The sequence below is a fragment of the Gossypium arboreum genome, chromosome 8 (genome assembly GCF_025698485.1).
Source record: "Gossypium arboreum isolate Shixiya-1 chromosome 8, ASM2569848v2, whole genome shotgun sequence".
Taxonomy (NCBI): domain Eukaryota; kingdom Viridiplantae; phylum Streptophyta; class Magnoliopsida; order Malvales; family Malvaceae; genus Gossypium; species Gossypium arboreum.
This window is the reverse complement of record NC_069077.1, coordinates 122,183,206-122,205,386: the sequence shown is the minus strand read 5'-3', so window position 1 is coordinate 122,205,386 and position 22,181 is coordinate 122,183,206. Positions and strand designations below refer to the sequence as shown.

Sequence of the window (22,181 nt, the reverse complement as noted above, 5' to 3'; positions counted from 1 at the left end):
TCAAAAATTTTATTTTCTGTTGTGCAAGAAAATCATTTTTCAAACAACGTCTACATGAAATACCTCATTCTATTGTTTTCGATCGTGATGTGAAATTTCTAAGTCACTTTTGAAAAGTCTTATGGGGTAAAATTGAAACTAAACTCTTCTTTTCTACTACATGTGACCTTCAACAAATGGACAAACCGAGGTGGTAAACTGAATTTTAAGGGCTTTACTTAAAGCTGTTCTTGATAAAAATCTTCATAACTGGGAGGAATGTTTACTGTTTGTAGAATTTTCTTCTAATCTTTTTATTCACTCTTCTACCGATTATTCCCCTATTGAGATTGTTTATGGTTTTAACCCCTTAATTGTACTTGATCTTGTGCCTTTACTTGATTCTATCACTAGCTTAGATGGTGAAAAGAACGCAAAATTAGTTAAGTCTATACACAAAATAGCGAGAAAAAAATAAACAAGACCAATGCAAATAGAGTCAACAAAGAGCATAAACATGTAGTCTTTGAACTTGGAGATTGGATTTGAGTCCATATGAGAAACAAATGATTTCTAACTAGATGCAAGGCGAAATTGGACCCAAGTGGTGATGAGTTTTTTCAAGTGCTCAAATGGACCAACAACAATACATATCAAATTGATCTTCTCGGTAAGTATGCTATTAGTTTCACTTTTAATTTTACTAACCTTTCTCCCTTTGATATTGCAAATTCGATGACGAATCCTTTTAAGGAAGAGGGAATGATATGAGTAGCCCGACCCAATTCAAGGTTCATGATGGAGATGGGTTTAGTTTACCTCAAGGCCCAATCACAAGATCCAAATTCAAGCAGTTGAAGTCAAAACTCAACTTATTCATTTAAGACTTTATCACGAAAAAATTTCGAGAAGAATAGTTGAAGGTTCAAGCTGATGGACTTTGGAGTTCAATACGAAGCGATGATGAATTAGAAGGGTCCAATTTTATTCGTGGACTTAAAATCTTAATCCATGATGACATGCTCATGTGGAAGATGTTAGCAAGCTTAGGCGTTACACTTTAAGGACCCCAGTCAACCCACATACCTAGCCATGTTATAATTAGTCGAATTGCGGTGCATTTTTGGGAGGAATTCGGGAATTTCTAGGTCAATATGTTTTCATATCGATCGAAGGTATGTCTCTTATCTTTGTGATGCACTTTGAATCACTCAATTTTGAGTTCGGGAGCTCAAGTTATGACCGTTTAAGTGAAAACTGCGCAAACAAAATTTTTGGATGAGATTATTACAGAATTTATGAGTTTCGAGCTTTAATTTGAGTTTAAGTCATATTGAGTTCCATTTTTAAGTTTAATTTTTATTATATATGAGCTCAATATTTTATTTATTAGGTATTATTATTTTATTATTTATTTGTTTCAAATTTTAGGATTTTTAAAATATTTCAAGTTGTTTAGGAGTTTTATGTTTCTTAGTAAAAAGAAAGTTTTGTGTAAAACTACTTCTTGTTCTTGTTTAAATTAATTAAAATTCAATTATACTTGAGAGTTTTTTTAGATGTAATTAGTTAGCCTATACAAAGGTCTCTTCATTGTTCATTAGAAACACAATGGTTTTTCATTAATAAAATTTTCAAATCTGAAAGTTAATTTCTTTTGTGGAAGATTATTTTTTTGTGATTTTTAAAATCAATTTTTCTTCTCGATTTTCTTCAAGGAGTTGTGGGAATTCATTTCTCATCCTTCAATTTGCCAATGATTATTTCTTAGAGGGTTGATTAGAGTCATTAATTGAATTTGTTAAGATTTAAATCTTAAATGGTTCAATTGAACACTTATCCTTCTATACATCAGATCATCTGTTTATTCAATCCATCTTCCACTTTTTAATCTATCATTTATTTATTTATTTATTTATTGTTTTGAATATTTAATATTTGTTCTTAAATTTCATATTGTAGTTTTTTTTTCTTTGTTTTCTTATATCTGTTTGGTTTCTTCTTTTTAGGTCAAATCCGAATCTTTCTTTTCTCGAGTTGAACAACTTGGATACAATCTTCTTCCTATGCTCTCTCTATCAATATCTATAAATATTTGGCTAATACCTTATTTAAAAAAATGAACCTAATAAACTTTAACCTTAGATATTTTAATTTAGACTAATATTTTTATGATAATAAATAATATATAATTATTTTTATTATATATTACATATCATCCAGCATTCTCCACTCCCTTCAAAATGTCTCGAAACATGCACTAAAAAGTTCACTTATATGAAGCAAATTCTTCCGTTTATAGACTACGGAAAAGGAAGAGCAAACCAGCTCCAAGTCAGTCTAGCCCAAAGCAACAAAGATGATTGCTATTGGAATCTTTCCACTAATAATTTTTTAATTAAGAAGGAAAAGAAGAAACGAATTTTACTCACGAAATCTTAAATTATAACCTGCTTGCTTAATGACTTACACATCATTCATAAAGTCAACGTTAACCTACAATTCTAATTGGTTACTCAAGAATATGCCAACCGAACTCACTTGCTGTCATCAAACAACTCAATAATGTTGAATTGACGGGATAAAATCAACGTGTAAATATGAATCCGTGGCCAACTCTCTAAAGTTATCTGATTGATAATGCTTTTGGAAGATAAAGTTTTAACCTTTTAAATATGCATGAGCATGCGCCCAAGTGGTAGCAGAAAGGTAGCACTATGCTTATTGCTTTTTGATTAATGCAAGAACTTGTAACATGCAAAGCAAAGCCTTCATTATATTATATATTTGCTAAGATTATTATACACTTATAATAATATTGAGAAATAATCATTGTAAATTTATTATAAAATTATATTTTAAATTTTCATCAAATAAAAAATAAAAATTTTGTTAAAAAAAGAAAGAAATTGTAAATCAAATCAATAAAATTAAAAAATATAACATGTGCCTGTATTTTACTTTAATGCAATTTTTATTTTATATTCTTTCACGTGATTAATTATAAAGTTAATAAATCTAACAAGTTCAACTAACCAATGAGTTATCAAATTAAATTAATTAATTTATCATGAGTTACTCAATTCAAGTAATCAATTTATAAGTTTATAATGTTCTAAATTTGGAGTAAAATATTTAATTAGAAACTAAATAGTTTATTGAATTGATATCTTTAATTCCACTCATAGAAGATTAATGAATTTTTTTTCATTTAATAAAAATGATTAATAAATTTCTTCACATGAAATATAATCATTTTATTAAAATAATATTTTAGTTAAGATCATTTTATTTAATAAATAATAATTAATAGGCTTGCTTATATGAAATAACTATAATTTTACTTAAAAATTTAGATCATATATTGTTATAGAAGACTAATTTAATACAAAAAACGTAATTTATAGCTATAAATATTACTATTATAAGTGAAAATATTTTTATTTTATAAATTAAACTATAATTTTATCATATATAAACTTTTATTTTCACCATTTATAACACTAAAATAGATTTTCCATTTTGGGGCCTTACCCACTTGTATTTGCTTATACAGGCAAATGATCTGTTATCACCTCAACACCAAAGGACACTTTATCTTTAACTATATTTATGTATGTATATATATATAAATATATATCCTATTAGTGGTAGAGCCACATACATGATTGGGTCCCACAATTTAAAAATAATAATTTATATAATTGGAATTGATATAATTTTTAAAAAAGAATGATTTAAGAAAATTTGTAAAACAAATTATTTCACAAAATAATTAAGTTATGCAAAATAAATTAATCTCCAACCTTCACTAAAATTAAAATATCTCTCATCTTTTTATTTTCTTTTAACATTTATCATTTTTTTAAATTTCTCTTATTCTTTCTCAAAATTTCTATACAACTTTTACAATATAAATACAAATGATTAGTTGTAAGTATCTTATTAAGTAGATGTCCATCATGATTAAAATAAAGTTTTAATATACTTTAAATTCTAATAGTTATTAAAATTAGATCTCTACTTCTTTTATACTTCTTATGCCAATAAATAGAGACTCTAATAAAGCATTGTAATCACCCTTTTGATCAATAAAGTACATTCTCTATTGCTTTCATATTCTCTTTGTTTTTTAGTCTCTCCATCTCTCTTTATTTTATAACATGTTAACAGCACTATCTTGCTCAAAGTGATAGTTCCTTTTATCGACGATAAAATTTATCCTTCATGATTTTCAATATCTTTGACGGCAATATGCAAACTTTTTACAAGAAGTTTCTTTTATTTAATGTTTCATATCATATTATTATTTTTCATTCTTCTTTCATTATACATTATCATTGTTTTGATTAACTTATTTTACTTTTTTGTTCTTAAGGATGGTGAAAGATTTGATACCATTATCTATATGAAATCGAGAAGTAAGATCCACTCTCAAAGTTTACTTTTTTTATATTTGATTGGGGATGATCTCTTTCTCTTCATTAGAAAGGATGTTTGTAATCACAACTTCTCATCCTTGGTAACGTAAGTCAATCTAATCAATATCTTTTGAAATTTGATTTGATTTCTATTAAAAAGTTCAATTTATATAATTCACTATTCGTATCTCTATGAATTTATAAAACCCTTCACACATTTAGTTATTGAGATTTTTTGTGGAGATAAATATTTTTCATTTTAATAGAATTGATTGGTTTAATTTTAATTTTGATTAAGATATATGATTATTGCGAATGTCGGTAAAAATACTTACTTGTCATGAGCTTTGGGACATTCACCACATCTGTGATAATTTCATATCATTGTAAGATTTGAGATGAAATTATGTCATAAGAGGCGGAAGTTAGAAAATATTTATGTTTAAACTTTTATAGCTGTAAAATTATTTTAATTTGACATTATAATATGATATATAAAAATATATATATTATCTAACCACAATGATTTATTAGTTACATGAATTTATTATTTGTTACGTTTAATATATACTTTACTTATACCAATTCATTTTATTTTTATATGAATAAATAACTTTTTATTTAAAAAAATTACGCATTCATTAAGGTTATACAATAAAATGATTATATGCCCTTGAAGAGCTAATATTGCATCAAAGCGTAAAAAGCTCCTTAAGAGCTTATATTTTAGCTCCTTGTGATGCAAAATTTTGTAAAATGTAATCTTGTTTTTCAAATTAAGAAGATATATGTTGAATAAAACCTTCATGTGTTTTATATTAAAACCATATATATAAATAACATGAGATACTCATGTATTTGTATTATATATATTTCCCAAAGGAATACATTACACTATATGATTGAAATATCTAATGTGCTCTGTAGTAGTAATATTGTGAAAATGACTTTAACAATATTTTAGAACGATCTCATACCTTCTAGTGACTAAGAAAAATAATAAGTTACTAATGAAAAACTATGAAATTCTTTCCACTAGTTATGCTTCATTCGCTAAAGTGAATGTAGCAATACATAACAATTATGAAAAATGAAAATATAGAGTTTATGATTGTTGTTGTAATTAAGGATGTAATTGGAGACTAATCATGGCAACATAAATAAATAGATTTTGATTTGAAATCTACGCATATTTTGCGATGGTGATTATGAAATAAAGAATCGATGGAGGTGTTTAGAGGTCTATCCTACTAGATTTATTGCATTCTAAAGTGAATGCAAACATAAAGAAAATAAAAGATATAATTATAAACCACTAAAAGTGGGAACATAGTAATAAATAAAAGAATAATGAGAGTTCTCAAGATAACTCTTCAAAGGGTAAAGATAACTTATGTTATCAATATGATATGAAAGATTATTGGCCACATATGTGGCATATGCCAGAATATTTTGTTTCTATTAATATTCTTTGAGGAAGGATATGAGAATGTAGTTATAAATTCTATCATTATAGATAGAAAATATTTATCTTATTTGGTACTAAAACAAATAAATATTATTCCAATATTTGATATTAGAAAATTAGTCGAAAGCTCCAAAAGAGCTAATATATTAATATCTTGTGTGGTTAATCAATTGGTTTTAAAAGATATTTATAATGGATCTTATACTAAGATTGTGAATGAGGAAAATTTTATATTTCATACGAATCATTATTGCTATAAATATCAATTTTGAAAGGACAAAAAGAGATGATTGAGTTATTAATTTATATTTATTTTATAATCTTTGTGATCTTCTTTTGTCATTATCCCCATTAAGGGGTTGGAAGCAAAATATTTGACTATGAAAGATCTACTTATGAGCAATAAAATATGATAATTCTATCTAAAGCTCGTTATGGTTGGATGCACCTGAAGTTACAATTTGTTTTAGATATTTAAATATTTTGACATATTCCTAAAATGAATATTGCATATAATTGTTTGAAATTTATATTTATTTTATTGACTTAGTGACATTATAATATTCACATTGATTTAGACATTTCCAGTAGTAAATGTCATAATAACACTTATATGTGGATATAAAGTAAAAGAAATGATTGTAGAATTATTAATTTGTTACAATTTAGTACAATTGAAACACATGTTAAACTAAACCGAAGTTTATTGATACAAATGCATTTACTACTTAGCTTGACCAGATAGACTATCATAGATCATATATGATGCAAAAATTAATAAAAAATTCATATGTACATTCATTAAAGAACCAGAAGATTATTTAATTTAAAAGAATTCTCATATGTTGTTTGTTCTGAATGAAATTTGATTATTAGAAACTCACTAGCTAAAGTTGAGGTTTAATGTCTTGCATTTCTGAAATGAATATGGGCCCATTCATCCACCATGTGGATGGTTTTGATATTATATGATTTTAGTAGATGCATCTACTAAATAATCACATGTGTTATCAACTCGCAACCTATCGTTTGCAAGATTGTTTGTTTAAATGATTAATTTTAGATTATACAATTAAAACAATTCATCTTGCTAATGTTAGTGAGTTTACATCCCAAGTTTCCAATGATTATTGCATGTCAATTGGGATAAAAGTTGAACATCCTATAGCTTATGTTCACACACACAATGATTTAGCTAAATTGTTTATTAAAAACCTCCAACTAATAGCTAAATCATTACTTATGAGAAGTGAAATTCCTATTTCAACATGAGATTATGTTGATTTACATGTTATACGCATCAAGCCAATAAGTTATAAATACTCTCTATTACAATTGGTTTTTTATCAAGAGTTAAATATTTCTCATCTTTGAATCTTTGTATGTGCGTATATGTTCCAATTGCTCCACCACAACACAAAAGATGAGTGAATCCTCAAAGAAAGTTGGGAATATGTATTAATTACAAGTTTCTTTATATTATTAGATGTTTTGAATGTATTGGAGATTCAATTATGACATGATTTGTGATTACAATTTTGATTCGATAGTTTTCCCAACATTAGAGGGAGAGAAATAATAACTTATAATGAGTTAGGGGGAGAGTAATTTGAACCGGAAGTTCAATAATGATAACTCATTGCAAGTTAATTGTCAGATGTATTTACAAACTTAATGAGAATAACCAAGCTAATATTTTAATTTGAATCAAAGTCCTAGTCGGACAATCATTTAAAATAATTAATAGATTGATCGGTTCCAAAGATAAAAATTCTTCTATATGGTCATATAGTAGAAGTGAGTGCTCCAGAAGAGACCTAATACATAACTAATAAATAAAACTCTAGAAGAGATTCAGGTACCTGAAACTGAATTCTAAAATTATGAAAATAAGATATCTCGATAAGTTATGTCAATTCGAGAAAATGTGGAACCGAATAATAAAAGTGGTCGACAATGATTTTGCATGCAATATTATTATTGAAATAATGAAATAAAAGGAGGATCTTGAATAAATCTATTGAAAATATAGATATGAAATAAATTGATCAAAATAGAAAGACGCAACTCAAGTATAATTAAATTCTTGGAGTCTTTAGACCAGTAGTCCAAATATCTAAAGCTATAAAGCCAATGATGGTGCAAATGAAGTAGTTTTGCAAAAACAGAATAAAAATATGAAGTTTTTCTCTAAGTACTGACATTGATTATAAAAAGATATAATATTCTTTTGTGGTGGATGCAATAACCTTTAGACATTATTTTGACAATTCATAAAAGATTTAACTTACATCTAATGGTTGTCATTACAACCTTTTATGAATCAATATATTGTAAAGTTTATATTAAAATCCTTGAAGGATTTATGATGCTAGAAGCATATTGAAATTCTTGAGAAATTGTTCATTTATATGAATCGAAATAATTTGAACATATGTGGTAAATTTGACTTAGTGAATAGTAATTGAAGGAGGATTATAAAATGATCCAAAATACATATTTGTGTTTTTATAAAAGAATCATGTTTACAGTTTGTTACGATTATTGTTGAATCTCCTGAAGAGATCAAAAAGTATTTCCCCTAAATTTCCTTTACTCATAACTTTTAAAAGAATAGTAATATAAATGCTTAACAATACATTCAAATAGTCCTTTGAAAAACTAGTATTCAAGATTGAATACGTAGAATATGAGAAAGTATATGAGGTTTTCATGAGGGGGTAAATACGTGTTGTACTCTTTTTCCCTTAACCAAGGTTTTGTCCCATTGGGTTTTCTTAGTAAGGTTTTTAGTGAGGCAACATATTATGTGTATTATAGATTGTGTACTATTTTTCCTTTATTGGGTTTTTATCCCACTGGGTTTTTCCTAATAAGGCTTTAACGAGGCACATTATCTACCAATGGACATCCAAGGGGGAGAGTTATGAATATGTTATTAAGTGGATGTCCATCATGATCAAGATAAAGTTTTAATGTACTTTAAATTATAATAGTTATTAGAATTAGATCTCTGCTTGTTTTATGCTTCTTATGCCTATAAATAGAGACTCTGATGAAGTATTGTAATCATCCTTTTGATCAATAAAGCACGTTCTTACATTCTCTATTACATTCATATTTTCTTTATTCTTTATTATCTTCATCTCTCTTTATTTTATAACATGATCAATATTTTAATACTTTTAAGTGGATGACATTAATTTGGCAAAAATTTTCTTTTCTTTTCTTTTGAACTTTTTTCCATTGCTTTCTAAAAAATTAAGACTAGGGCTTTTATTGTGATAATTAATTTTTTTACAATATTTAACTCTTATTGATTGAATAATTTTGAGATATTAATTTTTGGTTGGATAAGAATTTTTTAAAGTTTATTAATCTAAACCATTGAAGAAATTAGAATAAGTTGCCTTTGTAATCTAAAATTTTGTTAATATTGATTAGAAATTTAGCATTTTATTTATAAATTATTGTTACTATTGTGATTATTATGAATTTTGTATTTGCGTTCATCTTATGTTAATATATTGCATTCTAACAATATCAAGAAGTACTTAAGTGCTCTTTATTTTTGTGATACAAAATTACTAGTTATATGTTGGTTTATAAAAAAAAATTATGTGTTTTGGAGAGAGAGTCAAGTTGAGGTTAGCTGTATTTTTTTTTTTTTTTTATAATTGGGGTGGAGAATGGGGTTGTCCGGATTGAACCGAAGCTCTAATACTTACAACATAATATCCTCGGACCTGTTTAGTGTTGAGTTGGGACCAAAACAATAAAAGTTCTTTCGTGGAAGAGGTTTGTGCCTCCTTTCTTGAAGCAATAGCAAATAGTATAATTTGAGATTTCTTAAAATTTGATTTAGTGAAAAATCATATTTTTTTTATATCAAACAAAAGATATAGTCCATCATATTAAGGGTTGATTTTTTTATAATAAATAGATCGTACCAAAAAAATTACTATACTAATTAAGAGGTTGTTAGGGTTAACCGTATTTTGATTGGCTTATAATAATTTTATATTTAACCGTAATTTTTAGTACTTACTGAGACAGTGCTTGGTCTGAAGGATAAAAAAGAATGAGATGAAAAATTTCTCAATCTAATAGTTAAACTACAAAGTAAGAAAGTGGCAGTTATAAATCACCATTTAATTAATAAATTTCCCACTCCATTCAAATTTATTATCTCTAACCCTGTATGATGTCTCATCCGATGACTATTAAGGCACGATTCGGCTATTATCTGCAATGTTTGTAATATTAAATGGGTTAATCTGTCAGGTTTATGCAAATATATATCAGATCCACGGCATCTTCGTGAGCACCAGCAGCACTGCAGAAGCCGCCATACATTGCATTATCACCACTTATCCATAAAGTAATATAAATTTTGTTACTAATAATGGAATTTAAAATAACAAATTCATTCATCATACCGTTTATAAATAGAGCTTCAAAGATTTCTGATTAATATCACCCTTGACCCTTAAGCGTATTAGCATTAGGATTCCACTGAGTGCTATAACATACTTAAAATTGCTGCGGGGGAAATTTGATATATATAATATAGCATTAATGATGAAGAGTCCAAACAAAATTAAGAGTTATTATTATTCTCTGTTTATGATCAGCTTGATGCTTTGTTTAGGTGCGAGGTCCCAACTAACCACTGATTTCTATTCACAAACATGTCCATCTCTCCTTTCAACAGTACGGAAACAAGTTCAGAGTGCGATCAAGACCGAAATGCGAATGGCAGCCTCTCTGCTCCGGCTTCATTTCCATGATTGCTTTGTGAATGTGAGCTTTGAAATTGCAGCTGCTTTTTCTGTCAATTTGATTATTAAACCATCATATATAAATCGTACAAGTTGGACACTTTTATTTTCACAGGGTTGTGATGCATCAGTTTTGTTGGATGGAGACAATAGTACTGAGAAGTTTGCTCTTGCAAATGTCAATTCGGCAAGAGGATTTGAAGTCATCGACGCAATAAAAAGCGCCGTAGAGAGCTCATGCAGTGGAGTTGTATCATGTGCTGATATATTAGCCATCGCTGCTCGCGATTCTGTTGTCTTAGTAAGTTAACACACACTCACATATATATACCAAGCCAACTTTTTTGTGTGTGGTTAATTGGAAATTAATCATTGGTAGAGTGGAGGTCCAACATGGAGAGTTTTATTAGGAAGGAGAGACGGACTAGTTTCCAACGGGACACTAGCAAACGCTGCACTTCCTTCTCCATTCGAGGCATTGGATGCTATCACTCAAAAGTTTGTCGATGTTGGTCTCAACATAACAGATGTAGTCTCTTTATCAGGTAAACTACTGTTGAGAGGGAATCAACTCCCTTATTGGAAGAAAGTTTTCAAGTATGGTTCTTTAAGAAGTCAATCCAGACCTCAACCAATTGAATATTGCTTTCAAGGTGTTTATACTCGATTTTAAACTTAAGATTTTGTCTTCTAACTTCAAAAAAAACTCGAAGGGGTTCATGAAGTTTATCAAGAGCCCTTAAGATCCATTAAGGCAATATTTTATCATTTTGACAGCGTTTTACCTTTTAAAGGCATGAGTTCGAAACTTATCAAAGTCAAAATGATAAAATATTTCTTTTGTGGACCTTAAGCGCTCCCCAATAAATTCCATGAATTTTTTTTTGTGTTCTTTCCAAAATCAATAGACAAAATTTTAAAATTAAAATCAAATATAAATATCTCAAATATAATATTTTTACTGTTCAAAATCTAAATTGACTGTTTAAAAGATTACACTTCAAATATTTCTCGCGATAATAAAGTGAAACCCCTCAACACCTACCTAAAGAGTTGTAATCCTGGTTCCTACTTAAAGAATGTTATTGCGACTAAACTGGATAACAAATATTTGTTATTTTAGGTGGCCATACAATTGGATTGGCAAAGTGTGCCACCTTCGACAATAGATTATTCAACTTCTCAGGAACTGGTGCTCCCGACAGTACGATGGAGGCGACCATGTTGGCGGATCTGCAAAGCTTTTGTCCGGTTAACGGTGACAGTAACAGGTTCACTGCTCTTGATAGGAACTCAACTGATCTATTTGACAACCATTATTTCAAGAACTTGTTAAATGGGAAGGGCTTATTAGGTTCGGATCAGATTTTATATTCTAGTGATTTGGCCGTTTCCACAACTAAAAACCTTGTTGAAAGTTACAGCAGCAACTCAATACTTTTCTTCAATGACTTTGTCAACTCCATGATCAAGATGGGGAATATAAGTCCACTTACTGGGACTAACGGAGAGATTAGGAAGAATTGCAGGGATGTTAATTCTTAGTTTGCAGTTTAATTGAAACAGGATTTGCTCAAATAATTATAGTCAAGTTTGGTGGTCAAGTGATAGGAGATTGAAGGAAGTACTTATGTGAGACATGATTGCTGTAAATATCAGCTTATGTAATAATGTTCATGATTTCTGTGTGTTTGTTTTACGAGCTATATGCCCCTACTTATGCCCCGACAATATATTTATGACAGTCTTTCAGTTTAATGCTACACTAATTACTGTTTAATTAAATTCACAGCTAATTTAATTGTCTTTTCCTTATTTTAAGAAAGATAGGAGGTTGGGTATTTATATTTTTAAATTATTTGAATCTGTTTAAAAATATAAATTTATTTATTATCTATAAATTATTCAAGCATTGTTATCTAAATTCAATTTTGACTTAAATATTATTATTTTCTGATATTTAAATTCACAAAATAATTATTTTTAGTAAATCTAATCTGTTAAAATTTGAATTTAAATCCGTTAAAATTATTTCTTTTTTTTGCATATATATCTAGTTTTTTATTGGATATATAATTAGACAAATAATCATATACAAAAATAATTTATGTAAATTAAATACTAATCTTAAAGAAAATTATATTTTTCTAGACAAAATCGAACCAAGGCGAAAACTAAAAACAAAATAAAGAAAAATAAGGACTCAACTTATGTTTTTACTTTTTTAAAGAATATTATGTTTCTAAAGCTTTTTATTCCTTAAATTTTCTAAAAGATAGCTTTCTATTTTTTTATTTTCTATTAAAATGTAGATTTTGTTCGATTTTGTTAAAAGCATAATTATTTTTCAAGGTTAATTTTCACATGTACTCGTTTTATGTAATGCATCTCCAATAAAAAATTAGAAAGGGATGCGAAATAACCTTATCAAACCATTTTTATTGTTTTGTTTCTTTTAAATATTTTTTTTAATACCATAGCGAAGCTTAAATAATCAAAGCAAGGCATCAATGTCCATTAGAGGGTTTCGATTCTGACCTTCGATTATCTCAAATATATATTTTATTGCTTTTAAAAAATAGATATTTTAGGATTAAATAAAAGATTATTGAATTAACTGTGAATCTGAACGCCGATCATTTTCCCAATAAAGGCCCATTTCTAATTTTATTTATCGAAATGGACTTATTTTTTTATTATTTACCAGAAAGGGCCGAAAACTATAAAACACGTCCATGTAAGAGTGTTTTTGGAGAAAATTTTAGCAAATCGCGTCCTTGCGGGAGCGATTTTGCCATGTCAACACAAAACGCACTGAAGTGGACGTGCTTTGCCGATGTGGCAAAATCGCTTTTTCCCAACGGTCATTTAAAAATTTGACCATTGGGGGTCCAACGGTAAAAAAAAAAAACTATAAACCCCCTAATATTTTTTTCACACAACTTTTCTTCTAAATTTCTCAAAAAATCTCTCAAATTTCTCCCTAAATCTCTCAAAGCTCTTTTTAATTAAATTATTTCCTTTAAATTTTTTTAAATTAGTATTTTTTTTTAATTTCAAAAATATTTGATCGTGTTAGCAATGGCCGAAGAATTAATTAGTCTCGATCATAAACATATCTCCATCGAACAAATGAAAATGGTAAGGGTTAATTTTAATTTTTAAATATTATTTAATATTTTTTTATTTATGTAATTTTAATTAATTTTAATTTTTTTATAAATTTTTTATAATAGTCTGTAGATCGGGTGTTACAATGTTATAATTATAATATGTGTGGTCCTCCATCACTGTTGATAGAAAATTACTTAAGGAAAGCAGGTTTTTGGCACGTGGCCAATATAGGCTGGGGGTGCAAGTTGGACCTGAAACTCATCAGTGCATTAAAAGAGAGGTGGAGACCTGAGACGCGCAAATTTCATCTTCCATGCGGAGAGTGTACCATCACTTTGGAGGACATGCAGTTACAATTGGGATAGCTGGTGGATGAGTCCGTACTCACCGGGTCCGTTCAATCTGCTGATTGGGGAGTCATATGCTACGATCTTTTGGGTGAGATTCCAAATAATATTTACGGAGGTCGGATCGAGATGTGCTAGTTACGAGACACATTCTTGGAGCCAAGGAATGATTCGACTGAAGTAGAAAGAATATGATATGCTCGGGCATACATCCTTGATATGATTAGAGGTTATCTGATGCCAGACTTATCATGAAACCTTGTACATCTGAAGTGGCTACTAAAACTTGTTGATTTTAAAGTAGCTAACGAACTTAGTTGGGGGTCTGCCGTGTTGGCAACATTGTATCGGGAGATGTACGGGGCAATGCCACAAAATAAAGCCAAAATCGGAGGTTGTCTATCACTAATACAATCATGGGCTCGGTTTTGCTTTCCATTTTTACATCCTCGAGTGAACCACCTATATACATTCCCACTCATAATGAGGTAAAATTTATATTAGATTTTACAATTATTCATAAATTTAAAATATAATTTTATGCTAAAAATTTATTTAATTAGGTGGAACCATTCGGCGAGTTATGTTGGAATACTTACCGCTCTTGAAGATATACGGCTTTTATTAGACTAACGATCGGAAGCGCATGTAAGTATTAAATAAAATATATATACATAACATAGTCATTTCATATTTAGTATTTAGTATTTTGTATATAACTAATATTTTTATCACGTTCATATAGTTTCAATGGACACCATACAAGGATTCGACAATTCGGGCAGTGATTTTGGAATAATTCTTTCAAAATATGAACATTTGGCATGTTAAGGTCCCATTGGTCAACTATGCTACTGTCGAGATGCACCAGATGGATAGAGTGTTGCGGCAATTTGGATTCCAACAATCGATTCTCGTGGCACCTAAGGTGCTCAATGATGAGCACAAAATCGACTTACGAAAATTGAAAATGAATTGGCCGGTATTCTTCTCGGAATATATCAAAATTTGGAAAAATTGGTATGATCATATACCTACTCACAAACCGAACATCGTTCCAGAGTTAGCGTGCGCGTCGGATTACATGCCATGGTTTAAGATCCATGGTAAGCCATATTTACTATCGAAAGAGCAGAGGTGTTGAAAAATTCGTGTTGAAAGGGAATGGTGGGGCTCTTTAAATCCAAGGAGAACGGATGAAGGCATGGGCCCATCAACAGCGCCCGTACAGTCACCGGGCCCAATGCCTCAAGTGATGACACCCACACCATAGCCCCTTTAGATTGTGCCAAGTGCGTATCCTAGCCCTTTTATGTATCCTAACCCTTATATGTTTCCTTTTCCCAATCCTCTTCCAGGTTGGAATGCATGGCCCGGTGCATCTCTTTTCCTGATGACTCCTACTCAACCAACGATATATAGGCCATCGTCGCAGGAGGGATCACACGAGGCACCATCGAGGAGCTTATCTCATTACCAATCCCCATTGCATTATGGGATTCAAACACCTCTGTCGTGGGTGATGCAACACCTCTGCATTCTTTATTCTATCAAGGTGGGTCATCCTCCCAACACCCACAACCAGAACAACCGCAACCCCCATCGGAAGCTGAACCAAGAAGGAATCTAGCGTGTAATCGTCGACCACCCCTATGTGGCACGATTCCGACCGGCACTTATATTGATTTTTTTAAATATATTTGTACAAACTGTTTTTATATTGTTTTATTTAATAAAATAAAAGTTGTTTTGAATATTTTAATAGTAAATTTTTTATATTTTTAATAGAATAAAAGTTCATTTGAATAAGACAATAGAAATAATGTAATATAATTTCATTTAAGCAATTATCAACTATTTTTATTTGGACATGTTTGAATTGTATAACCTGGGTTCCTACAGCATCCACACAACTTATGTTGGTTTGTTCCTGGATATCCATATTATTATATATTCTACTAGAGCAAGGTCGACCTTTTGGTTTGCGACACAATGCTCTATCCAGTAACAACTTAAACGGAGCAAGCGATACAAACGGCCACTTACATTCATCTAGGACCGGTGGAAATACGTGTCTCCACACATTGAACATGTATTCTATTTTATACACTTCATCGACATATCACATGGGCTCCAAACGAAGATTCTGACAAGCTACAATTGTATGAGTGTAAGGATAACAAAGTGCATCAAATGTCTCACAGTCACAAGTCCTATTTCTCAGGTGTACACGATATTGCCTGACGGTAATACCTTGGTTCAGTCTGTCGAACTCTGTCACGAAACCATAGGTTATCGCGATCATGACACATAGTGTGCATGGTGTTGGCCCGTGCCTTCGCCTTGTTAATTTCTTGCAATACCTTCCAGTACCATACATGGCCTCCCTACATTTGACCTTTATCACTCGCTGCTTGCTTTGGAAATAGTGCTGCCAAATGGAAATATGTCTTTTACACAACCAAGGTAAAGGTAAATGACGCGTTCCTTTTAGAAAAAAATTTATGCATTCAGCCAGGTTTGAGGTTATATGACCATATCGTAGGCCGCCGTCATATGCTTGTGTCCACTGATCGAAAGGTATGTTACAGAGGTAGTCTGCGCCTTGTTCGTTAACTAAACGCAAAATCGCCAACATCTCATGAAAACGATCCTTATTGATCTTGTACCCTGCTAATATAAGTTGATAGCGAAAATTGCATACCACTCTTCCATTCAGAATAAATTGAATATTACAAATAAAATTATATTAATAGAGATTAAATACCCATGTTGGTCACTTGCCATCATTCAGTGGTAGACCAATATTGCCTGTAGTAGTTGGATGTAACGTGTATTAGAAATTATCTATGGTGTGTACGATCCTATAGGCTTTCCTGTCGCTCAATTGCGGCTAGTATTCTAGTTCCCCGATTCGATATAACACCAATATCAGGTTGGGGGCAGACATGCCCCCTTAACCTAGAAAGAAAAAAATCCCAGTTATCACCTAACTCCCTCGATGTTATTGTAAACGCAATTGGAAGGATTCTTCCACTGCCATCCTATGCCACAGCTAGCAATAGCCGATAGGTATATCTACCATACATAAAGTTACTGTCAATTTATACCAATGGCTTTGTAACTCCCCTAACTTGTATCTGTCGTTGGAACAGGGTTACAGAGCATTACCAAAGTTTACAGAATAATTACAAATATTTTACATCACTTATTATTCATGTTCGATACTAATCATATTGTCCCTTGAATGGGCCCTTGAGGTCCAATATAAACATTAGAATCAAATCGGGGCTTAATCGGGATATCAAAAAATTTTTCATGAAATTTCAAAATTTTTCCTAAATGCAGGGCTCACACGCCCGTATGGCCAAAGGACACGCCCTTGTGACCAAAGGACACACCCGTGTGACCCTATGACATGCCCGTACATTAGGCCGTGTCCTGCCCAATGTAACTCTCTGACTTGCGTCAATGGCCAAGTCACATGCCCGTGTGCTAGGCCGTATTTGTAACACCCCTCACTCGTATTCAATGCCGAAATAGGGTTACGAGCATTACCAAATTGATCATACATTTAAACATATATTTCTCATACAATTAATTAATTCAAATATAATTTATTCACAACCAATCATATTGTCCCTAATAAGAGCCTACAAGGCCCAAAAGATGTAGTTAGGATGGTTCGGGACTAAGTCGATAACTTTAGAAACTTTTAGACACTTAGAAAATTTTCTCAAAAATAGGGAACACACACCCGTGTGGCACGGCTGTGTCTCTCACACGGCCAAAGACACGCCCATGTTGCAGGCCGTGTGGACATTCAAAATGGGAGCACATGGCTGTGTCCCAGCCCATGTTTGACCCCGTGTAACTCTCTGACTTAGGTCACACGGTCAACACACACGCTCGTGTGCCCTAAAAATGGCCACAAACACCCGTGTGCCAGGCCGTGTGCTAGACTGTGCCAAACCTGTAGGGTATACTAACTTAGGCCACACGCCCAATCACACGCTCGTGTGCTAGGCCGTGTGGAGCATATTGACTTGATTTTTTTAATTTAACACTAGGGGACACATGGCCATGTAACATAACTGTGTGTTACACACGGCTGAGACACACGCCCGGGTCTCTGCCTGAGTGGAAAAATATAGGCTATTTACCAAGCCATTTTTCCACCTAAATTTGTGCACACCTACACAACTCAAATGGTGCATAATCATAGCATATATGGGCATCCAATTCAAGCACAAGTAAGACCAAAACATACCAATTCAAAGCATACAATTGTCATATCTCAAAACACCTAATTTGACACTTTCAATTGTGCACAACTTTTCCTAAAACCACATGTCTATCATAACTCTTAATGCATTCATACTGTACTCAATATACTAATCCACAATAAGGCATACACTAAGCAATTTTCTACCTTCACTAGCATATCTCATATAGGCATTCAATAAGAAAAAATAATCCTCATAGCAAGGCCATTTATACACATATATACATCACCACATCAACCCAAAATAAGCCAATTGTCATGGCTATATGCAAACCAAAACATTTAACATTTACAAGTCATTTCAAATGACCAAAATCATTATCAACTCATAACCAAAATAGCCATAAATCCTATACATTCCATATAACCAAAACATAAGTTCAAAAGTACCAAAATGATAGTAGGATAGTGTGACAAAGTCTCTGACGGTCCCCAAATCTGAGCTAGCATTGAAATTACTATAAGATACGGAAAATAAACAAAGTAAGCTATAAAGCTTAGTAAGCTCGTCTGAAAATATTATGCAAGTCTCATCGTTTATTTACCATTCAAATTAAATGACATAATATACAACAATACATTAATCTCAAGCTAACATAAATTTAACGACATACTTGATCATAAACTCACAACTTTCTTAGACTCATTGCTCGTATAGTTTTTCTGTACATACCTGTACCGATATGTAACTATTTTTCACCATTCCACATCTTCAATATACCCGTTGAACCTTTCAGAATAAAAGTTCAGATACTTGAAAGTCTCGCACCCTAGGTGCGAATATCATGGCCAGAGGCCAAATCAATGAAGCTCGCACCCGAAGTGCTAATATCATGGCTCGAAGCTAAATCAATGTAACTTGTACCCGAAGTGCTAATATCATGGCTCGAAGGCAAATCAATGTAACTCGCACCTGAAGTGCTAATAGTATGGCCTGAAGCCAAATCAATGTAACTCACACCCAAAGTGCTAATATCATGCCCCGAAGCCAATTCAATGAAGATCCTAATGACATGTCCTTCGTATCCTAATTTATTCCTAAGGTTCAAATGAGATTTCTAACGTCGAATGTTCTTCGAATGTGTCTGCAAGTTCATAATTCAAAATTCATACAATATCAAAACATTTAAAACAAAAATATAGCAATGCTTATTACATACAAACTTACCTTGGACGCTAAAACTGCGAAATAGGTCGATTAGTTGAATACTTTGTTTTTCCCCCGATCTAGATCCGGATTTTGCTTTTCTTGATCTATATATAATCAAAATCAACTTATTTAAGTACCTCTCTATTCAATTTAGTCCAAAACACTCATTAAAGCACATTTACACTTTTGCCCCAATAATTTCACAACTTTTACAATTTAGTCCTTATTTCATAAAATCACAAATTCATGCAATTTCACCCAAACCCATGCTAGCTAAATTTCAGTTAGGTCCCTAGCAGCCCATTTTTTATTTATTTCACAAATTACCCACAAACTTTCCACATTTCTCAATTTCATCCCTAATTTGCATTTTCACTAAAAGTCACTTAACAAAACTTATAAAAATATCATCAAACATTCATAATCTACCATTAATCACTCAAATACATGCTTATTCATCAATGGTAACATCCTCAATCTTTAACAGTTTTGAAAAATAGTCCCTGGGCTAGCTAGACCTTGTTGCAAGGATCTAAAAAACATAGAAATCATTAAAAACGAAACAAAATTGAACTTACAATTAAACCATGAAGTGGCCGAATGCTTAAAACCCTAGAAATGGCTTTTCTTCACTCAAAATTTGGTGAAAGATGATTGAAAGATGGTACAATTTTTTTGTTTTTTTTAATTTACCTTAATTACCAAATTACAAAATTAACCTTATTATATAATCATATTTAACATCCATTTTAAGCCCATAAATGTGCACTCATAATTGAAATGGTCTAATTACCACTTAAGGACTCTTACTTTAAGGTTCTATAGCTATTAAATATCTTTAGCTATTAGAACATCACTTTTGCACTTTACGCGATTTAGTCCTTTTTATCAAATTGACTAATTAAACAATAAAATTTCTTAACGAAATTTTCAGACAAACACACTACCATGCTGTAATCATTAAAATAATAATTAAAAAATTATTTTGAATTTGGATTTGTGGTCCAGAAATTGCTGTTCTGATTTGACTAAAAATGGGTTGTTACAACTTTCCCCCTTTAGGGATTTTCGTCCCGAAAATCTTACCAGCAAAAAGGTTAGGGTACTTTTTTCTCATAGCTTCCACGAGTTCCCACCTGGCTTCTTTGACACCATGTTGTTGCCAAAGTACTTTCACTAAAGCTATACATTTTGTTTCTCAACTCTTTAACCTCTCAAGCTAAAACTCTGATAGGTTCTTCGTTATACGTCATATCAGGTTGAATCTCAATATCTGCTAGAGAAATTATGTGTGACGGATCTGATCTATATCTTCCTAACACATGGAATACATTATGAATTTTCTCTAACTCAGATGGTAAAGCTAGTTGATACGCCACTAGCCCTATTCTTTTGATGATCTCATACGGCATGATGAAACGTGGACTCAATTTGCCTTTGCAACCAAATCGAAGAATTTTCTTCCACGGAGATACTTTCAAAAATACTTTATCACTGATCTAAAATTCAATGTCTTTCCATTTTAAATTCGCATACGATTTCTATTGATCTGAAGCTGCTTTCAGATTGTCACAACTTACTCCCACTTTTTCTTGAATCTCTCTAATCAGATCAACTCCGTGAATCTTTTTCTCACTCAACTCAGTCCACTAAAACAGAGTTCGACATTTGTGACGATACAAAGCTTCGTACGGTGCCATCTTTATGCTCAATTGAAAGCTGTTGTTATACGCGAATTCAACTAATGACAAATATTTCTCTCAGTTGCCTTTGAACTCTAAAACCCAACATCGAAGCATATCTTCAAGAATCTGAATTACTCTCTCAGTCTGACCATTAATTTGCAGATGAAATACTGTACTAAAATTCAACCTTGTACCCAAAGCTTTTTGCAATTTCTTCCAAAATCGCGATGTAAATCTCGTATCTTTATCTGAAATAATCGAAACTGGCACCCCTTGTGATCTAACAATCTCTAAAATGTACAATTCATCCAATTTATCAAGTGAATAGTCTGTGCGTACCAGAATGAAATGTGCAGATTTTGTCAATCGATCAACGAAAACTTAAATAGCATATTTCTTCCTCGAAGACAGGGGTAATCCTGATACGAAATCCATCGTAACTCTATCCCATTTCCATTTCGGTATCATCACTGATTGTAGCAATCCCGAAGGCACTTGATGTTAAGCTTTAACTTGCTGACACACCAAACATCTCGATACAAATTCTAAAATATCTCGTTTCATACCCGACCACTAATACAACTATTTCAAATCATTGTACATTTTAGTACTCCCCAGGTGAACAGATAGGCAACTACTGTGTGCTTCGTGTAAAATTTTCTGAATGAGCTTAGAATTCTTTGGTAAGCAAATTCTATCTTGGAACATTAAACAATTATTGAATCCAATCTGATAGTCTAAACCACTATTCGACTCACATTGCAATCTTTTAGCTTGTTACTCGTTATCTAACTTCTGAGCTTCACAAATTTGCAGAAGAAAAACCGGTTTAGCTTTCAACTCTGCTAGAATTGAACCATCATCAGATAAGGTTAACTGAGTATTCATCGTTCTCAAAGCAAATAATTATTTTCTACTAAGCGCATCCGCGACTACATTAGCTTTCCCCGG

The 22,181-nt window shown here is 31.3% G+C and overlaps 1 protein-coding gene across 1 annotated transcript; it reads left to right on the top strand.

Moving 5' to 3' along the window:
* The first annotated feature begins 10,200 nt into the window (after window positions 1-10,200).
* On the top strand, window positions 10,201-12,434 carry LOC108484240 (peroxidase N). The gene is made up of 4 exons (XM_017787958.2): window positions 10,201-10,671; window positions 10,765-10,950; window positions 11,029-11,194; window positions 11,773-12,434. The coding sequence occupies exons 1-4, from the start codon at window positions 10,447-10,449 to the stop codon at window positions 12,192-12,194; spliced, it is 999 nt and encodes a 332-aa protein (XP_017643447.1). The 5' UTR covers window positions 10,201-10,446; the 3' UTR covers window positions 12,195-12,434.
* The last annotated feature ends 9,747 nt before the right edge of the window (window positions 12,435-22,181 follow it).